The sequence below is a fragment of the Dunckerocampus dactyliophorus genome, chromosome 19, assembly GCF_027744805.1.
Source record: "Dunckerocampus dactyliophorus isolate RoL2022-P2 chromosome 19, RoL_Ddac_1.1, whole genome shotgun sequence".
Taxonomy (NCBI): domain Eukaryota; kingdom Metazoa; phylum Chordata; class Actinopteri; order Syngnathiformes; family Syngnathidae; genus Dunckerocampus; species Dunckerocampus dactyliophorus.
The window spans coordinates 12,742,145-12,763,304 of record NC_072837.1 but is presented as its reverse complement, the minus strand read 5'-3'; the positions used below and the strand labels follow the sequence as shown (position 1 = coordinate 12,763,304).

General features: G+C 41.4%; 1 protein-coding gene across 2 annotated transcripts in view; it reads left to right on the top strand.

The window, feature by feature from the left end:
- The first annotated feature begins 3,240 nt into the window (after window positions 1-3,240).
- stxbp6l (syntaxin binding protein 6 (amisyn), like) overlaps window positions 3,241-21,160 on the top strand; it is a 30,808-nt gene continuing 12,888 nt past the window's right edge. For both annotated transcript variants that reach the window (XM_054761153.1, XM_054761152.1), the window contains exons 1-5: window positions 3,241-3,408; window positions 8,811-8,978; window positions 14,362-14,492; window positions 14,579-14,867; window positions 15,831-15,929. In XM_054761153.1, coding sequence (XP_054617128.1) covers window positions 8,825-8,978; window positions 14,362-14,492; window positions 14,579-14,867; window positions 15,831-15,929 — 673 coding nt within the window. In that variant the 5' untranslated portion in view covers window positions 3,241-3,408; window positions 8,811-8,824. The remainder of the gene's footprint in view (window positions 3,409-8,810; window positions 8,979-14,361; window positions 14,493-14,578; window positions 14,868-15,830; window positions 15,930-21,160) is intronic.

The following is a 21,160-nucleotide window of genomic DNA, read 5'->3' as shown; positions in this document are numbered from 1 at the left end:
TTATTGTTGCTTATATGTTATTTAGCGTTTATTTGCAGGGTCCATTGATCAACATTCTGATTGAGCGGAGAGCAGTTTGACCCGGGGTGTCCAAAATGCGGCCTGGGGCCATTTGCGGCCTGCAGTTTTTTTTTATTGGCCCGCGGCACATTCTAAAAACACAATTTAACAAGAAAACTAAAAAAAAAGAAAAAGCAAAAATGGAAAAAATCTGCAGTAATGTTACAAGGATAACGTCTAAATATTAAAGTAAGTAAAAACTTCTAATCTAACAGAAAAATTGCATAATTTTACGAGAGTAACGGCATAATATTGTGAGGAAAAATAACTACATTTTAGTTGCATAAAGTTGAAATATTAAAGACGAAACATAATTTAAAAAAATCTGAATATTGTGAGAAGCAAAACAAATAAAGTTAGAAAGTGAGGTTGCGGAAAAAGTTATAACGTTACGAGAATAAAGTCAAAATATAATAAATGAGGAAAAATTATGTAATTCTAGGAGCATAGAGTTGAAATGTATGAAAAAAACATACAGTATGTTTTTATATTATATTATAATATTATGAGAAGAAAAACAAAATAAAGTTGTCATGTTTGGGAAATTAGGTTGCATCTTTTCATTTTTCACAATGTGGCCCTCACTAGAAAAGATTTGGACACCCCTGAGGTAAATCTTCAGAGATACTGTTTACAATTTGTAAATGTATTATCATTGTTTTGTATATTTATTGTAGTGATCAATGTATGTACACTATTGTGACATTTTGACATTGGAGGATTTGGTGTTTTGCTCAAGGGCACCTCGATAGTCAGGAAGCAGTACGTCTCTCTCTAACAACTAGTTGCAATTTGTTCACATGGGTACTCGAAGTGGGACTTTCTGGTTCCAAGGCTGAAGTGCTGATGGACTGAACCACTGCCAACTGAAATGTTTGTGTAATTGATTGGTGTGTTCAAATGCTTTGGTCATTTATGCCCATTTGACTGCAGCTCACACCAACATGATCTTTCACTGACTCAAACTATTAATATGTTGACCCTTTGTTCTCCTCATGTCTTTCTTGAATTGTGCTTTACCGTCACACAGCTTATGTGCTCTACATTTACATTAAAATCAAGGAGACCTCCATTGCTGTAAAGACATTTGCCATCCATCCATTTTTCGCGAAGGCAGCAGTCAAAGTAGGGAAGTCTAAACTTTGTGGTCTTTGGCCACCTATTCCAATTCCACCAGGAGGGCAGTGAGGTGTTCCCAGGCCAGCTGTGAGATAGGTCTACCGGGGCTTTCTCCCAGCTGGGCATGCCTGGAACACCTCATCAGTGAGGCATCCGGGCTAGATACCTCAGGCAACTGGCTCCTCTCCATGTTCACCAGGCTCCTCACCCTATCTAGAAGGTTGGGTCCAGCCGCTTGTATCCACAATCTTGTTTTTTCTCTATTTTGACATATTATATTTTCTTTGTGTTGTTTATGTTAGTATGCAGTAGTTGTTTAGATATTTGAGCTGTCACAAAAGCAAAAAATATTTGTGTCAAAGTGAAAGTTATGCTTGAAAAAAAGCTTGTCTCCCTTTTCGAGTCGGGAACTGATATTTTTCAGAGTGGTGACGTGATCACGTAATCACAGGACCATAACTTGGGACAAGGGGGCCTTTGCGCTCTCTCATACCTGGGATGTGGTCCTCAAGAAGTCGGACGGCGGATGGCGCTGTTGCCCTGCCTTCGCTGACAGAAAGACAGCAACACCATCTGTATAAATCAGCTGACTTGACACATCACAGGAACATCACATGACCACTCTGAGAAAGACTGCAAGTGGGCTGTCGAAATTGTCAGGTATGAAAAAATTAGCCAAATGTGGTCTGTGAAAAAAACTGAATGTATGAATGAATGTCTAGAGGGCTGTAATAATGTGAAAATCCGTATTTAGAAGGTCTTCAGGTCTTCTATGCTCTAACTACGACAATATTTACAAATAAAGAATCCTACTTCGCAGCTGGAACCAATTAACTGCAATAAACGAGGGCTTACATTCTCCGTTAGCGATAAGGTGGGAAGCTCTGGAATCTGGGAGAAACTCAGAGTAGAACCGCTGCTCCTCCACATTGAGAGGAGCCACATGAGGTGGCTCGCGCATCTGGTCAGGATGGCTCCCGGACGCCTCCATGGGAAGCTGTTGAGGGCATGTCTGACCATTAGGAGGCCTCAGGGAAGACCCAGGACACGATGGTGAGACTATGTCTCTCTCCCGGCCTGGGAACACAGAGATGGGGACTCGAGTTTGTGATTCGGACTCGAGTTGCACTTAAGTCGCACACAAAGAGACTTCAGACTTGATTTGGACTTGTGTTTTAGGACTCGTGAGCAATCATTGTTTTTTTTCCTAGCTTTTTTTTTTGGCGTATTAACATTGGGGAACTCTGAAACGTCCGACGAGCTTAATGTCATTCCCTCCTTTTTGACATGGTAACCATGGCAACCATACTACGCATCGGGTGCGCAGCTCGCGGCCCCACGCATTAGTACCTCAGATGACCCTGTGGCGAAGAAGAGACATGACGGATTTATTTTTTTAGAGACTTGAGGTTTGACTTGGGCGCATGACCAAAGACTTGAGACTTGACTTGAAAAAGACTTGTGAACATCTCTGAGGGAACGTCCCAGGATCCGCCGGGAGGAGCTTGATGAAGTAGCCGAGGCTTCCCTGCTAAGGCTGCTGCCACCACGACCTGACCTTGGATAAGTGAAAAAAGACGGATGGATGGATGGATGATGGATGATGGATGGATGGATGGATGGATGGATGATGGATGGATGGATGGATGGAATGAGGGCTTACTGTATTTGTATACTGGACACGTTAGCAAAAGTGTACTTCCAAAAGTGTTCTGTTGAAGTTTCTCACATGCTGGTATAAAAATGATAAGTGTTGATGGATGTACTTCATAAAATTGAAGTATGTAAGTGTACAGTATCTACGATTTACATTTGTTTCCTCCTCACCCCTCAAATGCAAACCTTTACCGCCTGCGTTCCGCGCCATGCCGCACCCAAACAAATCCCACGATCCTCAAAGGTCACATTGGTTCAGAATTGTCAACGCGAAAAAGGATGTCTACGTGTCGGAAAAGTTTTGTCAGGATTGATTGTGTTCGCACATGAATATCGTGTGCACGTAAATGATGTGATTGTGTCAAACAGAGAGCGACTGTTTGCCCCAGTGTCATCCTCCTCTCAAGGTCACACAGTGCTTCATGTGTGTCTTGGCAGCAAGGCGCGCCACTCGCTGTGCCTCCCGGGTATAAATTCATGGCAGCGATGTTATCCACTTCATCTAACTCCAAACTAACACCACTTTCTACTAACAGGAAGATCCTTTGACATTCAAGAGTAGAACGACGAGAGGTAAGTCCATGTCTTTTTCAGCAACCTTAAATGCTCCCATACATTGGATGCAATCAGGAGAATAGCGTCTCTGTTATGAGCAGTACTGTTATATTACGTAAGGGTTTAGCACGTACATTCATTGGCTGGACTGATTTGTCTTTACTGCTGTCAATCATGTCTACATTTCAGTGAGGCATAGGTCATGAAAGTGCTAAAAAGGAGTAGGAAGAGGCAGAAAATATAAAAAGGAAACATATGAAGGAATCAATACAGAATATAATGAATAATAACTTAGCAAATAAAAAAGAATGCAGAAACATATCAGCCATAGGTACATTAATTTATGTTTTGCTAAGCTTGCGTGTTGTGCAGTGACGTGCCGTCAGGTGAGGCTCTGCTCTGTATTAGAAATGTATTTTCTGTATGATTCCAATTATTTTTAAACATTTTCTGAATTAAACGTGGCTGAATTTGCACATTTCCTGATAAAATACAGGGCAGAAAGCGAAGGTGAGGCTGCCACCAGCGTCTCTTTTCGGTTTAGTGCACAAGCCTTGCCTTTGCACTCGGACAGATTTTTGGATCATGGCGCCTGCCTGTTTGTGTTTGTCAGCATGTGGACGGGAATATAATGACTTTCTACAGCCTCTGTAATGTCTTTAATGGAAGAATGACATCATTATTCTTGCTAATCCCACAATAAAATACACAGAAATGTCATACAGGAGGTGCTGCAGTACTCGTACTCGCATACAAATTTCAAGCATAAACATCTCTAAACGAACTGAACTAAGATACAAGGCAGAAGAAGCGTTCTACTTTTGAATGTAGTATTCTACATTGGCCACTTGGTGTCAGTAATTGTTCGGTGAGCACAGACAAGCGCAACATAAGCGCAAGCACAGACAAAATGTATTTATTGCAGTTTAAATGATCTCACAACAGGAACAACAATAATAATAACAATAAAATAATAATCAGAATAATAAAACAGGGTACTGTTGGGGCCACAACCACAATAAGCTAAAACTCAACTCTGAACCTCTGTCCGCCCGCCACTAAGGTCCCCTAGGGAACACATTTACTGTGACACTGCTTGAGCAGGAATTTGATTAATGTCTTAAATAGTTTATTTACCCTTATTATGTCTACTGTATTGGGTAATACCAGTGTAACGCCATTTAATGCCACCATTACAATACATTGATGAGGCAAGAGCCACCGCAGGAAGCATGCTGTCCAAAAAAAAATCAAGGAACTGCATTTGTGTGAGTTGTCTCATTTACAGTATGTCTAATATGTGTTATTTTCTCTGATTATATCTATCTACAGGTAATACAGATTTAAAGGTGACTATGGGGGTGTTATTTCCTGTCTAGAAGGCTCTCATAATGTTAAAAAAACTGTATTTAGAAGGTCGTAAACAGGTTTCCTATGCCATAACTACAAAAATATTCTATGTATTAATATTGAATCCTACTTCGCGGAAATCCACTTATTGCGGTCGAGTCGGAAACAATTAACCGGCATAAACGAGGGATGACTGTATATCCAAGCTCACCAGGAGGTGATGCTCGTTTGTCCGTAAGTGGCGAGGGCTTCCAAGGTGCCACTCATCGGCCAGCCTGTATGGAAACAACATACTCCAGCTTCCCCTGAAATCGATCACCATAGGGTACACAGGAGAAGGCAAGGCTGGTAATGGAGCTGAGGGACTCTGCAGATGAAACGGTGAGGGACATGGAGGCCCGCGTGGTAACTGGGAGGAAATGGAAGGCTGAAGAGGAGGTACAGAGCGCTGCAGCTCCAAGAAGTAGTGGGCAGAGTCCAGACAGGGTGTGCTGGCCTTGGATGGGGATGCCCGCCCATGATGTGGTCCAGTGCTAACAGAAAAGAGAGAAAGGACCTTGTGATCTCTGAAGTGACAAAAATGGCTGAGGAAGTGTACAGGGTCAAGGCAGTGGCGCAAGGGCAGCAGGGATGCTGGACAACATGGGAGGAGGTTGTGAGTCGAGTGGTAAGCTGGGCAGACTTCTGGAAACTGCCAGGGGCTCGACTCAGCTTCCTCCTCAGGGCAACATATGAGACGCTGCCCTCCCCCCAAAACCTCCAACAGTGGCTGCGACCTCTGCGGGACCATGAGTGCTTCCCTACAACACACCCTATCAGGATTCAAGGCCGCGCTATCTCAGGGCTGGTACACATTGCGGCACGACCAGATGTTGAGGAAATTGGCAGAGGTGGTAGAGAAGAGAATGCAAGAGGTGAGTAATGGGAGCAAGCCGGGCATACAGCAGTAGACCCAATTCCTGAGGTAGGGGGAACTGGGGCAAACTGCTGGTAGGAGACCAGCACCCACCCTTCTGTTGCCAGGTGTGGAGTGTAGAATGGAGGTGGACTAGGGCAGGCAGCTCTGCAGCACCACACTACGGCCAGATATGCTGCTGTGGACTAAGGCTGTGCTGCTGGTGGAGCTCACTGTTCCATGGGAGGAGGGGATGGATGGAGCCTATGCGAGGAAAAGGGCAAAAATACACCGACCTTGTTGCAGAATGCAGGGAGAATGGTTGGAGCACACGATTCTTCCCAGTGGAGGTGGGCACCAGGGGTTTTGTAGGGGTCTCAACAACCTGCCTACTTAAAGAACTGGGGCTGAGGGGCACGGAGCTACACAAAGTCACCAAGGAGCTGGCAGAGGAGGCAGAAAAGACAAGTTTTTGGCTTTGGCTGAGGTGGCGGGACAAGGCAGGCAGGTGAGAACACCTACCTGTTTAAACCAATTATGAAATAAACAACTGGTACAGAGCAATAACACATACAAATAAGCAAATAAAGAAGAAGGCTGGGAGGAATATTTTCAGTTTGTTAGCCCTCACTGCTCCCCCCTGCTGTCAGCTTCTTGGGGTTGCAGCCTGTGATGGTTTTCACACCATTCTAGACCTCATCTTCTTCTCCCCTTGCCTCCTGCTGGACTGACATTCTGTCCTTGCTCCTAAAAGGTTTCCTGTCGAGGACAGCCTTGACTTCCTGTGCCACTTCCTGTGTTTGGTGTTAGGGTAACGTTGAACAGTCTTGGGGGGAGGTACTCTGTCTGGCAGTCCTCTCAGTTTGTGGCTTCCAAGCTCTCAGCGCATCCTCCACTGCAGAACACCATTTCCTGATGGAAACTGCCTTTGAACCAAAGGGGTGTATTGTGGTTGAAGATGGACCAGGTTGTGGTTAGACTTCCCAAGTGGACCCTGTAGGCATGCTTCACATTAGCGCAAAGCAGGTCAGTTGTCCTGACGGGACGATCAACAACCTGGTGAAAATTAGCCAGAGAGGAATAAAGGTGCTGCGACTGCATGAATCTTCTCACAAGCCGTGGCACAATGGAAACACGGATGGTGATCACATGACTGAGTCGTTTCGGTGGATATTTGGCCACACAGTTCCTTCTTTACCCTGTTATGGCCTGAATTACACCAGCAGTGTTTTTGGAACGTTAGAAGAGAGGCTAGAAGGTTGTCCATGAACGTCCTCTCACATTTCATACTCAATTTACTTATCCTCTTGATGACTAAAATCCTGTAGATGCTTTTTTATGCTTCCTAAATTCATTTCCTTTTATTGCTCGGAATTTGTCTGCGGGTCTGAGAACTCCTTTGTACTTCTGAAAGCTCCTTCGTCATTCCATCCTGGAAAGACGGGAATTCTTTCCTGCCACATGCATCCCGGGTTCCTGGGACTCTTCTGTGTCCTGGAACTCTTCCTCCAGAATGAGACATTGTCTTCACAAGCCAGGCGTCTGTTTCATGGCAATGGTTTTGATTGGCCCCGGGGTATGAGGGTATGAATCCTGTACTTGTGGTCAGGAAAACTGTCAAAATAGTCCAAAAGTCTGATAACAGTGTGGCGCTCAAGCAGGAGGCTTCCGTTTCCATCGACAGGAAGTGAATTGTTTCCTCAAGTGCAAAGGCTATTTCGTCTTTGTTCTTGGGACCGTGTTGCTATTGGAGAAATAGTCAATGATCGCACAATTTAAAAGGTTTTCAAAATGTATGAAAAAATAAGAACAATACAGTTACCTTCCCACTTTGAGCTTCAAATTTTACAGCTTCCAAACTATCGCAAGTGTAAAGGTAACTGTACATGTTAGGATTCGGCCTCGGCCGGGTTCTGGATCCCGAGATGCGGAGACAAGAGTGTCCATGTAACAATATTTATTCAACAAAAGGTAACCCACGCTGTGGGAAACACAAAAGTACACAAAACTACAAAGTACAACACAAAATCACTCGGATGTACTGTAGTCACGGGGAAAAAACATGAGAACTAAGGGAGCTACTAAAAACAGTAGCAAAGAGGACAAAATAGGCAAACACAAAACGCTGCTGAGAACCAAGCAGGAATAGCAAACACTAGAGTCTGCAGGAAAAAGGCCTGGCAGGGAATACAAGGTATACATAAAGTCAGAGGCAAAGCAGGGACCAGAAAGTAGCTCGACGTAACAGCACTATGCTGAGAGGAGCAGGTAGCAGGCGAAGAGCTGGTAACAATCTGGCAATGGTTGCAAGTCAGACTGCCGCTTAAGAAGGCAGGAGGTAAATTGTCCTCAGGTGTGCCAATCAGCTCCTCCTGGCAGATTCGGGGGTGTGCTGCAACACATAATCGGTAGAGGGCAGCAGAGCATGACAATACATGTTTTATTTCATGTTTGGAAGGCTCTAATGTTTAAAAACATTTTTAGAAAGTTGCAAACAGGTTTTCTATGCTCCAACTACAAAAAAAGACAGCTGTTTTTTCTATTTCTGCTGGGTTTTTTTTTACATTTTCCAACTATTTCAATGTTCTTCTTGTATATTTTCTTATCGTAATATTATGGCTTTATTCCCATAATATTTTGGCCTTATTTACTTACTACTTTTCCAAAATTTACAACATTATTTTGTTTTGTTTGTTTACCATGATATTAGGACTTTCATTATTATATTATTATGATAAAACAAAAATATATTTTTTTAATATTTCAGCTTTATGCTACCAAAATGTTATTTTTCTCATAATATTACCTCATTATTCTCGTAAAAGTATGACTTTTTGTCATTCATTTACAATATTTTCTTCATAGTATTTTCACTTTATTCTTGTAAAATTACTGCTGATTTAATTTTTATTTTTTTTTATTTTTTTTGTGTTCTTGTTAAATTATATTTTTTAGAGCCAATAAAAAAAAAAAACAGCCACGGGCCGCAAATGGCCCGCAGCCTGCATGTTGGACACCCTTGCAAAATATTTGCAAAAAGCTCTCCTACGTTCTATTTGAATACCTTCTTACAAAAAAACTGCACAAAAATGATATCGTGACCTGTAAGTCTGCCAATTCTGATTTGGTACATTATTTTCCTTCACAAGCGTGTGTGTGTGTGTGACTTGTGCAGGTCTGACGACTACAATGAGCAGCCAGTCTGCCATCAACAAAGATGTCTTCATCCCCTGCAATGAGCGGATGCTGGTGGCGGTGGAGGTGCGGAGGAGGAAAAAAAAGAGGATGTCCTTCCTGTCGCCCGTATCCAAAGGCGACTATGCAACATTCATTTGTGTGTCAGGTACAAGTGTCACGTCAGCAATGGAGTACTATTGCAACCACAATCTAAACCAGCTCACCTTCCCATAAAAGTACAAAGACTCAGCAATATATACAATATTAAAAACGTTTTGTGTACTTATTAAGTTTATTATGTACTTCACAGAAAAAACTATGTTTTTTTTAGTCAACAAATAAATAAATAAATAAATCTGTTTTTAAAAAATATTAACATTTTTAAAAAATGATTTTCAATCAATATACAATAATCCCTCATTTATAGCTGTTAACTGGTTACTGACCCGACTGTGATAAGTGAATTTCCATAAAGTAGAGTTCCTTATTAATAAATGGAATATTGTTGTGGTTAGAGGATAGGAAACCTGTTTACAACCTTTTAAATTCGGGTTTTAACATTATTTTACATTTACCCAATACATTAGACATAATAAGAGAAAATAAGACATAATGTAAGACTCATACATGTTAGTATTGGGAATGTTCCTTGTTGTTCCAGTTTCTGTTCAGTACTTGCTGCAGTGCCTACTGTCTCATCAATGTAACGTTATTGACACCCAGCGACCAATTTAGAATACGACACATTAGGGGTGACAAAAGATCGGGCAAGATTAAAACGTGACAAGATTTTTAAAAATGTATTAATTAATGACATAATAAATGAAAAGTGAACTGGATAACGTAACGGCATGAATAAATTGCCATGTGCATCCGTGTCTGTTTTAGACAGATAGATGTAGATGTGCCTTTTATTTATATCTTACTTTATTTAGCCATTTTTATGTTTTTCATTCAGGTAAAAATTACATTGCTTTGCTTAAATATTTTTTTTTTTACTAATAATAGGCCGCATTCAACCACAAAATAACATACGTTATATATTTCTGGAAAAACGTGAGAGTGAAACCACACAATTTTAAGCACAAAGTACATTTTACTACACAAAAACGTGTCAAGTTGACTTTTTTTTGAATAAGAAATACATTAGCATGAACGTTCAATATAATGTACAGGAGGTTGCCCATCTAATGATAGCCAAATGATACATAGAACACATGAAGCACATTTTAAATACAGTAAGACAAAGAATTAAATGAACCTGTAATAAAAGGAGACTGTGGTTGTCTTGCACACTGGAAGGGGCGTTGCAAGGGAGAGAGAGACAGGCTTATTGACAGGAGGAAGTCTCAATAGTGAGACCACTACACTTCTTAGATATCACTATCCATTTCATAGGAGTAGATCCTTTCACATGTTAAAGGATACCACTTTTATCCTTCATGATGGTCGCGGCTAGGGATGAGCCAGGTACTCGTTTTAGATGAGTATCCGTTATGGATAATGCATTTTGCCGAGTACGGGCATGAAACGAGTACAGTTCGTCATTATCCGTAATCGCGATGAAGGAAAATCCTCATTGGGTAACTACTTGTATTACTCCTCACACTCTGTGATTGGTCAGTCGCACACAGCGATCGCCCCTCCCTAGACAGACTCGCTACAGCCAACAACTTGAACACAAAATGCATTTTTTATATGAAACTTTTTGTTATTAAAGGAGAAAAAAATGCAGATTCAGTTATAGTGAAACATGTAGCATGTAGCACTAGTGCTAAACGTTTCATTGACAAAATAAGAACAGAACAAAACAGTCACTCACTCGGATGCTGACTGATGGGATGGCTGTATCTTTCAGCACAAGACTTGGGCTGGTAAATTAAATTCAAACACACAGACGATGCAGCAACTCCAGTAGTTTAGTTTGTGAGCGAGGTGCTGTGTCACTATGCCAGAAAAGTAGTTCTTCGGTGTTAGCTCCTATAATAACAATGGGCCTCATTCACGAAACGTTCTTACGCACAAATGTGTTCTTAAAGCCTTCTTACAAAGATTTTTGGCATTCATGAAACGTGTTCTTAACTCACAGTTCTTAGATCTAAGAACAAATTCTACGAACGCTCAGGAGGACTCTTACGCACAAGCAAAGCTTGCACTTTCAATGCACAATCGCCCTCATGATGGATTTTGCAACCTGATCCCAAAAAATGTAGTGCAAATAAAATATCCCAACAATTATTTATCATCAAAACAACTAAAATATACTCCATGGATAAATATATATTCAAATCCCAATTCATCAAAAAAAAAGTACCTGGCTGGACGTGCGCTGCGCAGAGAGAGAATGTATAGGGACCATTAGATGTATTTGCTGAAAGCCACGAATATTTGATGTCCCGCTTCAGGCTTCAGGCTTCCCTTTATTTTTCCATCATGATTGTGTAAATATTTTCTAGGGTTTCCGAAATGGTTTGGTTTGGGATTGATGGCCCACCTCCCGCTTCCTCCAGATCCCTCCGGTGCAGTCCAATCTTTTTTTTTTGAGTCTATTTTAAGTCAAAACACTTCTTTTTAATCTCTGCGGTGGTGCGTTTCTCCGTGGAAACTGCATTTATGTTTCCTGCAATGGTGCTCCATGCCGACTCTTTTTGGATGGCCTGATGACCGGTGGATACACGTGAAAATAAGGTGGTCTTGTGTTCGCTCACTCCTTGTAAAAGCACCTCTATTTCAGTAGAATTGAAGTTTTTCTTTTGTTTGTTGTCCAGCTGCTCCTCAGTCTTGCCCTTGCGCGTTGCCATCTCCACCTCCAGCTGCCTGTTGCGCACGGCACATTTTTTACCTTATATAGGAAATAATAGGTGGTGACCTATGCAAATTAGGCCTTACATGCACGGGCATCGCAGTTGGCATTCATCAACCTAAGAACACCGGTGCGAACGATTATCCCTACTTAAGAACGTGTCGTGAATGCGGCGCAGTTTCCAACCCGAGCCTTCTTAAGTACACTTCTTAAGAAGACTTTTAAGAAGATGTTCGTGAATGAGGCCCAATGTCACTGTAGCTTGGTTAATATGCAGGTCATGTAAATTAAACATTGTTGACGTTTTTTGGAGGTTTTTTTTAGAGGACTCTATAGGCGGAATAGTTGTTAATAGCTGTTTTTCTCTTTTTAGAATGCACAGAAATGGGAAAGACCTGTGTTCACGTCTCACATAAGGATTGTGAATGATGGATTGTGAAAAAAGTGTCACGACTACGTGGCGGCTGTCAAGTGCTTGACCCCCAGTATGCAGAGATGAGGCGACGGTGTGCCAAAAATAAAACGTTTTTAATCGTTCAGATACTCACAAATCAGACATGGGAACAAAACGCGACAGAGAGGAAAGCTCTGTGGGAAAAAACTGACAGGTACATTCCAAGGCACAGGTAAGTAGGTAGTCTAAGTTATCGCACGAGTGACAAACTCAATGAGCCAGCGCCGTACGTATGACGACGCTGGCCTTTTAACAGCTACTAATTGGCGACAGCTGCGCGGGCACCAGAAGTGAAGCACCTGCCTCTTCCACCGAGCCGGAAGCACAGCTTGCCAAAATAACAGCGCAAGACAGGAAGCGCTAGCTCCTGTCCTGCGAAACGTGACAAAAAGTGCAGTTTTCCTTTGAAGTAAATGTATATTTAGAGGTCTAATTCATACAAAGCAAACTACATCAGGAGATACTAAGAGATATTGACAGATGGTCCACTCCTCTCTTGTTGAGAAAAATTGTGTGACGTTTTTGGTTACCAGGTTATTGTTCGCTGTATGCATAATTTTAGCTGTTTGAAGGTTTACTATATCAGCAATTTTTAATAATTGTGATTTCAAGAAAAAAGGGTTGGTATGTTCTCTGTAAGCGTCGTTACGGTTTATCCTAACTGACTGAGTGAAGTGTACTTTTATACTGTAGTTATTTCCCCATATCTCCACACAATAAGTTAGATATGGTAATACCAGAGAACAATAGAGAGTATGGAGGGATTTTTGTTCCAGAACAAATTTTGTTTTATTCAGTATTGAAGTATTTCTTTCTACTTTATGTTGTATATTTTTAAAGAAACGTCTGGAAATGTATTTTTGCTCACCCTGTCAATGTCTATGCCATCTATTTGTATCTGCACATAAATGCCCTTTCGCCTATGACCAAATAGCGTTATTTTATGGTTATTGATGGTTATTGCGCTGCAGTCGGCACCAGTAAGGGCCTTAATGTGGGTGGAAGACCGCCCTGTGTCTTGATGGACAGCCAATCGGATCCTCCGGCTCAGCGCAGGTGTGATTTTTTTGGGTCTATCACTTGACTTTTTTGTTCCATAATGCTCAGGATCTTTCGGAAAATGTAGAATGACTGTCTTACTGCTCCCAACCTCAGCAGCAATGGCACGCTGCGAGAGGCCTTGCTTACGCAGCTCGACAATTCGACCACGTTCAAAAAGAGAAAGCGTCTTAGCTTTAGCCATCAGGAGGGCATGACAGTGGGAATGCCTGACAGAAAATGAACATATTGAGCAGATTTTGGCTTCTTAAACTTTTGATCAGGTGATAAACAGCCTATTTCTTTTTTTTTTTTTTTGGTTTAAATTACAAGTTCCAAATGTTTTTTGTCTCATTCCCCCTTTTTGCTTTTGCTTATTGTAGCTCTACTTAAAACCTCATTAAGATCCAAATGTGCAAAATGCAAATTCTAGCAATTTTTCAACTGGTCTTAAGACTTTGATCAGGAATGTATATAACATGGGTTGCTATACAAAATGTTAAATGTTTGCGCACCCCTGACATAACGGAAAGGCTGAGACACCACTTATGACTGCAGGAGGCCCAATTCAAGGACAAATGGACTAAACGGACAATATTTACATCCAATCAGCGATAAAATATATAAGGAAGACTTGAACTGAGAAACAAAAATGGAAATATTGATAGGCTGCTAAGAAAAGACACACTTTTTTTTGTTTGTATTTGAAGAAAACCGCTCAATAAAAAGTGACAAAAAATTAAAAATGACAGCAATGTATGTAGTTACAGCGCTGGACTCTATACAGTATCAACAAGGAAGATGGACAAAGGGCCCAGAATAAAAGTACACAAAGTCTATACAGCAGTTGCCGCACCCCTCTAGAAAGTGAAAGTCAGAATTAAGTGAGAATTAAGCTTGTATGAGTGAAAACAATGCATCTATTGTGTGTCTGCCTCTTATTAGTCATATCTGACTCTTGTGCAACTCTAATTGTGCTATGTGAGTGTGAGTGTGTGTCAGGAAGGCCATCTACAGTATAAGAAAGTATTGGACTGAAAATGAACCGAGCGATGAGATTGAATCTAAAGGTGTAATATAATATCCAACACACGGCCATCAGAAGAGTCTGCCTCACGCATCACCCACGTCTTCTTGTGTTCTTATGGCTTATGTTTTTGTGCAACAGATATTATGTGCTGTATTTTGGTTTTTTTGCGTTTTCCCGTAATCGTAATTGATTGTAAAGGATATTGTGTTTGTGTATCTGTGTAGTGACAAACACAAGGCCACACCAGCTTATCATTTCAAAGGTGAAACGGTTCAGTGGCACCTCGACCTTCACAAGGACGTCCCAGTGGGTGGTGGAGCAGCTACGACAGGTCAACGGCATCAACCCCAACAAGGTCCCGTTTTATTTACGTCAATAAAAATATGACATTTAAGCTTGATTAGCAGTAGCTTGGTCACTGCGTTATCTTCTCTTCTGTAGGACAGTCCCGAGTTCGACCTGGTCTTTGTCAACACGGTGGATCAGTGGGTGGCCAGCTCTGCAGCAGAGAAGTGTATTCTGGTCCAGATACTGTATCGTGCTTGCCAGACTTACTGGGAGGGGAAGGCAGGAAGTCTGGTCAAGACAAACCGCCAGGGGCCCCATCAGGTCGCAGAGGCTGGTCCTAGTGACTCCTCCCCTTTATCCAGAACACAACAGGCCCGACGGAAGAGCTTTGTTGTACCCAGACTACCGGAGTTCATCAACTGCCCATCCAAACTCACAGGAGGTAATGAAATATCACCACATACAGCACAGTGTTCCCCCGCTACATCACGGTTCACCTTTCGCGGATTCGCTGTTTTGCAGATTTTGCATACTTTTTTTTAACAGTGTATGAACGTCTATTGCATTCTGTGTCCTTGTGGTGTATTAAAACAAACTACTGGTGCTCTGTTGTATGTGTTTGTCATTGTATTTACTACTGCTACCAGTAGAGGGCGTTGTGTCTCAGAGTGTTTACGTGCCTGTACGAGCATATTAGGAACCCACAGTAAACAAGAGTATATATAGAGCCACAACAGTCCTTATTGGCCAAGGGAGAACCCGCCCATTGTGTTCTACGTCCTGATTGACTGTAGACCATTGTCAATCAATCTCCTTCGCCCCCCGTCGCTAGCAAACTAGCAAACTGCATGAGTTGCTTGCTGACCGCCAATAAACAATAGAAGAAGACGACGAAGCAGCTAGCCGACCAAATGACGCTTCGGTGCAAAGGGTAGGACGACTGCAGGAGCAACGTGTTTTAACAAGGATAGAAAAACGCTCTAGCCAAACGGTGCCACGACGAGTCACGGTCAGGAGTAAATCCACGTGAGTCAATAATTTATTGTGTCCAATCTAGTAGATCGATCATTAAAATTCAAACGAAATTTAAACTTGAAGAGTGTTTAAAATGTGAGAAAATGTTATTGTGAGGGGTTTTAAAGCCTTAAAACATCTACAAGTATAATTGTAAACAAATAAAGTAGGATTTCACTTATTGCGGACTATATTGGGAACCGACACCCCGCGATAAACAAGGGAATACTGCACTGTACTTCTAGTCACACTGATACTTTACTACCAATAGACATCCTGTGTAACGTGCCTCGCGACGTTGTGATGTCGTTCACATGGCGATATATTCCTAACACTGACTTGACAGGATACAAACTGTGGAAATCCTTGACTTTCTTGTTTCCTTCGTCAGATGCCTCCACCATGAACCTGTTCATCTACCGCTGCAAAGCCTTCTTCAATCATTTGAAGAACAGCATCATTGCACAGCAAAGACGCTCACTGAGCAAAGGTAATCGTGTTTTTTTTTCGTGCTACGACAAGGTCCTATTTGAGTGACGAGTACTAGGAATAAGTGTAATGATGTCATGTAACCAGGAGCAACTAGAGAGGTCCACTTCAGCAGAATGTCCAGCGTACGCTCCCTTTCAGTTGGTACATTTATAAAGCAAGACTCCCTAACAACTCAATGCTATTTAGAGATGCTCCATCTTGGCTTTTACACAGCAGGGGTCACCAACACGGTGCCCGCGGGCACCAGGTCGCCCCTAAGGACCATAGGAATCGCATGCCAGCCTGTTCTAAAAATAGCACCACTTACCGGTGAGCTGCATCAAATTTTTTTTAGTTGCTATTCTTGTTTAAATCACACTTACATGTAAACTGGAAATGGCAATATATTAAGAAACACTTTAAAAATGTTTAACGTAAATGAACTCTGACCTAGTATAGTTCAAAGGACATTAATTGTGCGCATGAGCAAAATGTAGCATTTGTGGAGCTCATAGAAACTGGTTGAAACAAGCTAGCAGTGAAAATGACATGAATGACGCCCAAAAAGATGGCAGAAAAAAGAAAGAAAACATCATTTTCACGATGAATTGGAGTTTTTATTTTACCATTGTGAAAGAAGCCTGCGTGTGTCTCATTTGCGGGGCGACTGGGGCGACGGCAAAGCGGTACGATGTGGAGAGACATTTCTAATGTGTCACACAAGCTACCATGCTAAGTAGCCACAGGGCAGAGCACTACGAGCAGAAAGAGCCCGCGACTTAAAGGCAGCTTTGTGCAAACAGCAATCTTCTTTCACAAGACCAGTTAAAAACTCCCAAAAAGCGACCAAAGCCTCATTTGGCTACGCAAATCTTGATTCAGAAAAATAAGGCCTTTTCAGATAGTTTGTCACAGAAGCAGTGATGCTAATTGCTAAAATTGTACTGTAAGACGAGGAATATGGACCCGATGTAATCTCCACTCTCTCCGGTGTTCAACTGCGGGCAGCTAAGAAGAGTGTTAAATGTGTTTATCAAATGTAACATTTGATCATGTTAAAATTGCTGCCGATTTGGTGTCAACTTCACAACTTGTAACTATTGTCGAAGTGATCATGTCACAAGCAGGGCAAGCCAGTGTATGGACCCCAAGATGCAGAGACGACACAGTGGTAGTGACCAAAAATTTAATACAAAAAAGGTAACTGCGCAGGAGTACAGCAGGGCATACAAAAATGTACAGTCCAGAAACAGAAATCACTAGGGTCTTATCCACAAAAGGATACAAAAACCACTGCTGAAAAAATAAGAGCAGGAAAAATACTACACAGGAACTAAAAGCGCTGCTAACCTAGCAGGAAAAATTACAAACCCTGCTGAAAACCAAAGGCTGTAGACCAGAAAGTTAGCTTACTGTACATGCAGGTAAGCAAAAGGCAGGACAAGCATGGTAACAGGGAAGGAACAAAAACAATCAAAGTTAAACGTTAAATTTAAAAAACACTTGCACTTACAGAAAATATAGAATAAAGTGCTGCATATTGATGTTTATCTGTTTCTTTTCTTATGAAATCATTGTTGATATTTATAGTGACAAATCAGTGTCTTCCAATAGATGAGTATCATTAATTATTAATAATAACATATAGTTAAAGGTAAATTGAGCAAATTAGCTAATTTTAGAAGTGTGTGTCAAAGTGATAGCCCTTCGCATTAATCAGTACCCAAGAAGTAGCTCTCAGTTTCAAAAAGGTCGGTGATGCCTGCTATACAGTAGTAGAGTAGTCCCTCGCCACTTTATGCTTCAAGTTTCACAGCTTCACCTACTACGGTTATTGAAATATACAGTATAATTAGTCAATCATGCTGTTTTGGAGTTCGGTACAGCCTATTATTAGTCCAAAAGTATGCATATTCCAGCAAATCTGACATATTTTTTTTCTAAATGAAGCATTTTCGAACATGAAAATGGCTAAATGAAGTAAAATACAAATACAAGGCATTCAGAAGATGCATTCAAAGACACTGTGATTATATGGAGTATTCAACACTGGTCACTAGGTGTCAGCAATCTCACTGTAATGTTGGGTGGGACACACAAGCACCAGACTTGATCGCCAGAAGAGGCTCTTATTGCCCGTTTGAATGATCTCACAATAGGCAAAATAAGCCCAACACGGGCTACTTTTACGGCCGTAACCCACGGCAAGATAAACCAACTCTGAAGCCCTGATGTCACTTCCTGTCCGTGCCACCGGAACACATTTACATACACAAACACAAGTCTTATTTTGGAATTATTTTGTATTATTATGTCTATTATATTGGGTAATAGGAGTGTAAAGTGACCATAGGGGTGTTATTTCATGTCTAGAGGGCTCTAATAATGTCAAAAACTGAATTTAGAAGTAGGTAAACTATAGCTGGTTTTCTATGCTCGACGAAATATTCTAATTATAAATAAGGAACCTATTATCCACCATAAACGAGGGATTACTGTATACCGATATTGGCCAGCACTCCATTGCCAATACCGATATAATGATATCGGCAGCATCTCTTCCCTCAAACTAATGTCAGGTGACGTGTCGTGTAATGAATGAACACATGATGCTTCCTTTGCTGTGATGATGCATTTCACAAATACAGTGTTCCTGTATTCCAGTTGATTGAATGCCCTGAGGATCCTGAAATACTTAAACCCCTCCACCAGGGCCAAGACCTCACTCCCAACCCGAAGGGTGCAATCCACCCTTTTCCGATTGGGAACCACGGCCCCATATTTGGAGGTGCTGAGTCTCATGCCAGAAGCTTCACACTCAACTGCGAAACACCCCAGTAAACACTGAAGGTCACAGCCCGATGAAGCCATCAGGGCCGCATCATCTGCAAACCGCGGATCCTAGGCCCTCAACACCTGCACCTAGAAATTCCGTCCATAAAGATTATGAACAGAATCGGTGACAAAGGGCAACCTTGGCGGAGGCCAACGTTCACCAGGAACCAGCTCGACTTACTGCTGGCAATCCTAACCAGGCTCCTGGTCCGGTCGTACAAGGACCGGATGGCACGTAGTAGCGCGCCACCAATCCTGTACTCCTGGAGCACCCCCCCATAGGACACTCCAAGGGACACGATCAAATGCCTTTTCCAAGTCCACAAAGCACATGTGGACTGGTTGGACAAACTCCCATGCACCCTCCAGTACCCTTGCAAGGGTGTAGGGCTCATCCAGTGTTCCATGACCAGGGCGAAAACCACATTGCACCTCCTGCAGCTGAGGTTTGATTCTCTCCAACACTCTGTCTATCTTTGGAGACCCTCCCAGGGGCTGATAGCCCCAGACAACATAGCTCTTAGGGTCACTCGGGCATCCAAACCCCTCGACCATGATCAGGTAGTCATTCTCGGAGAAGACAAGGTAGTCTGCTACCTAAAAAACGCCAATGCCAGTGCGTTTGGTGACAAGTTCCCTTGGCAACACTGTATGACGCCATGTTTTATTTTGTCTATGATATGCGTCTGTTGGGATGTTTTTTGTGTTTTTGTCTATTGTTTATTGTCTTGTCCGTGCTGCACCTAGTTGCCGCTGAAAGGCGTCTTTGTGCTCGGTGGTGGGGGCTGAGGGTGCAGTCACATGAGTGGCGACTTTGTTGATTTGGGAGAGGTGGAGCCCATACAATACCGTACAGAAGCTGGTGTTTAGGGCGCTCAGTGTGCTGCGAGAGGGAGCGTGGTGTACCATGAACCCCTCTGACAGCGGAGTGTAATGCCTGGGAGAGATGCCAGGATGCAACACGCAGCCAGTCCCACTTTGGATGCACTTCAAAGGTCAGCTAAGCAGATCCAATCTGCATGTTTTGTGCTGCAAGTATCAAAGTCTTATGGTGTCGTAATCCTTGTTGGCTGAGTTGTTACATGAAATATGAACATTTTATTGAAAAAGGAAGCATGGAAAAGATAAAGTGAGACTACTACCTAAAAATGGCTGATATTTACAATATTTCATCATGTCTTATTCATACTGGGCCCTGAAGGAGTCATTTCAACCCTTCTTAGGAGACTAGCTTATACAGCAGGGGTGTCCAACGTGTGGCCCCCGGGGGTCATTTGCAGCCCACAGCTGTTTGCTGTTTTTTTTTGTTGACCTGCAGCACATTCTAAAAATGTAATTGAACAAGAAAACTTTAAAAAAAAACACCAACAACAGCAAAAAAAGAAAAATCAGCAGTCATTTTACAAAAATAAAGTAAAAATCTTAAGAAAAATTGAATGAGAAAAAGTTGTCATTTAACAAGAATATTTTATATATGATAAAAAAATAATGTGATTTTAGGAGCAATAAAAGACGCAGTCGTAATTTTATGAGAAACAAACAAAACAAAATAGTAATTTGTGGAAAATTAAGTTATGGAAAAAGTGATATTATGGGAATAAAGTCATAGTTACCAGAAGAAAATGTTGGAAAATTGAAAAAACAACTGCAGAAATTGAAATAACAGCTGTAATTTTACGAGAATAAAGTGAAAATATTTCGAGAAAAAAGTTGCAATTTAACAGGAATAATCTTCTAATATTATGGGAAAAAATAATGTCATTTTGAGTTGAAAGATTTAAGAATTTATTTTTTTTTTCATAATATTGTGAGAAACAAACAACAAAATTAGGTTGCGGCAAAAGTTAGAATAGTATGGGAATAAGAACAAAATATTATGAGAATAAAGCAATAGTATTACAAGAAGAAAATTTACAAAGATTATATAAGAAAAAAGTTGAAGTATAATAAATGTAATTAAAAAAACAGCAAAAATTGGGGGAAAAAAGAGCAAGAGCAAAGCAAATTCATACAAATAATGGGCTTTTTCACTTATATCACAAAGCTGAGATGCAGCTTTTTCTTGAAGTATATATAACTTATATATAAAACTGTGGCCCTCACTGGAAAACATGACAGTAATCCCTTGTTAAATGGTTCCAGACCGTGATAAGTGAATTTCCGCGATTCCTTATTTATAAATGGAATATTTTCATAATTAGAGAATAGAAAACCTGTATGGTTTGTAACATTATTAGAGCCCTCTAGACATGAAATAACAACCCTATAGTCACTTTAACACCTTAACCTACTACCCACTATAGTAGACATAATAAGAAAGAAAATAATAAAGAAAATAAGACTTATGCTCGTGTGTTGCTGTAAATTTGTTCCGGTGCTAGGGGAGCCTAGTCACCTAGTGGTTAGCATGTTGGC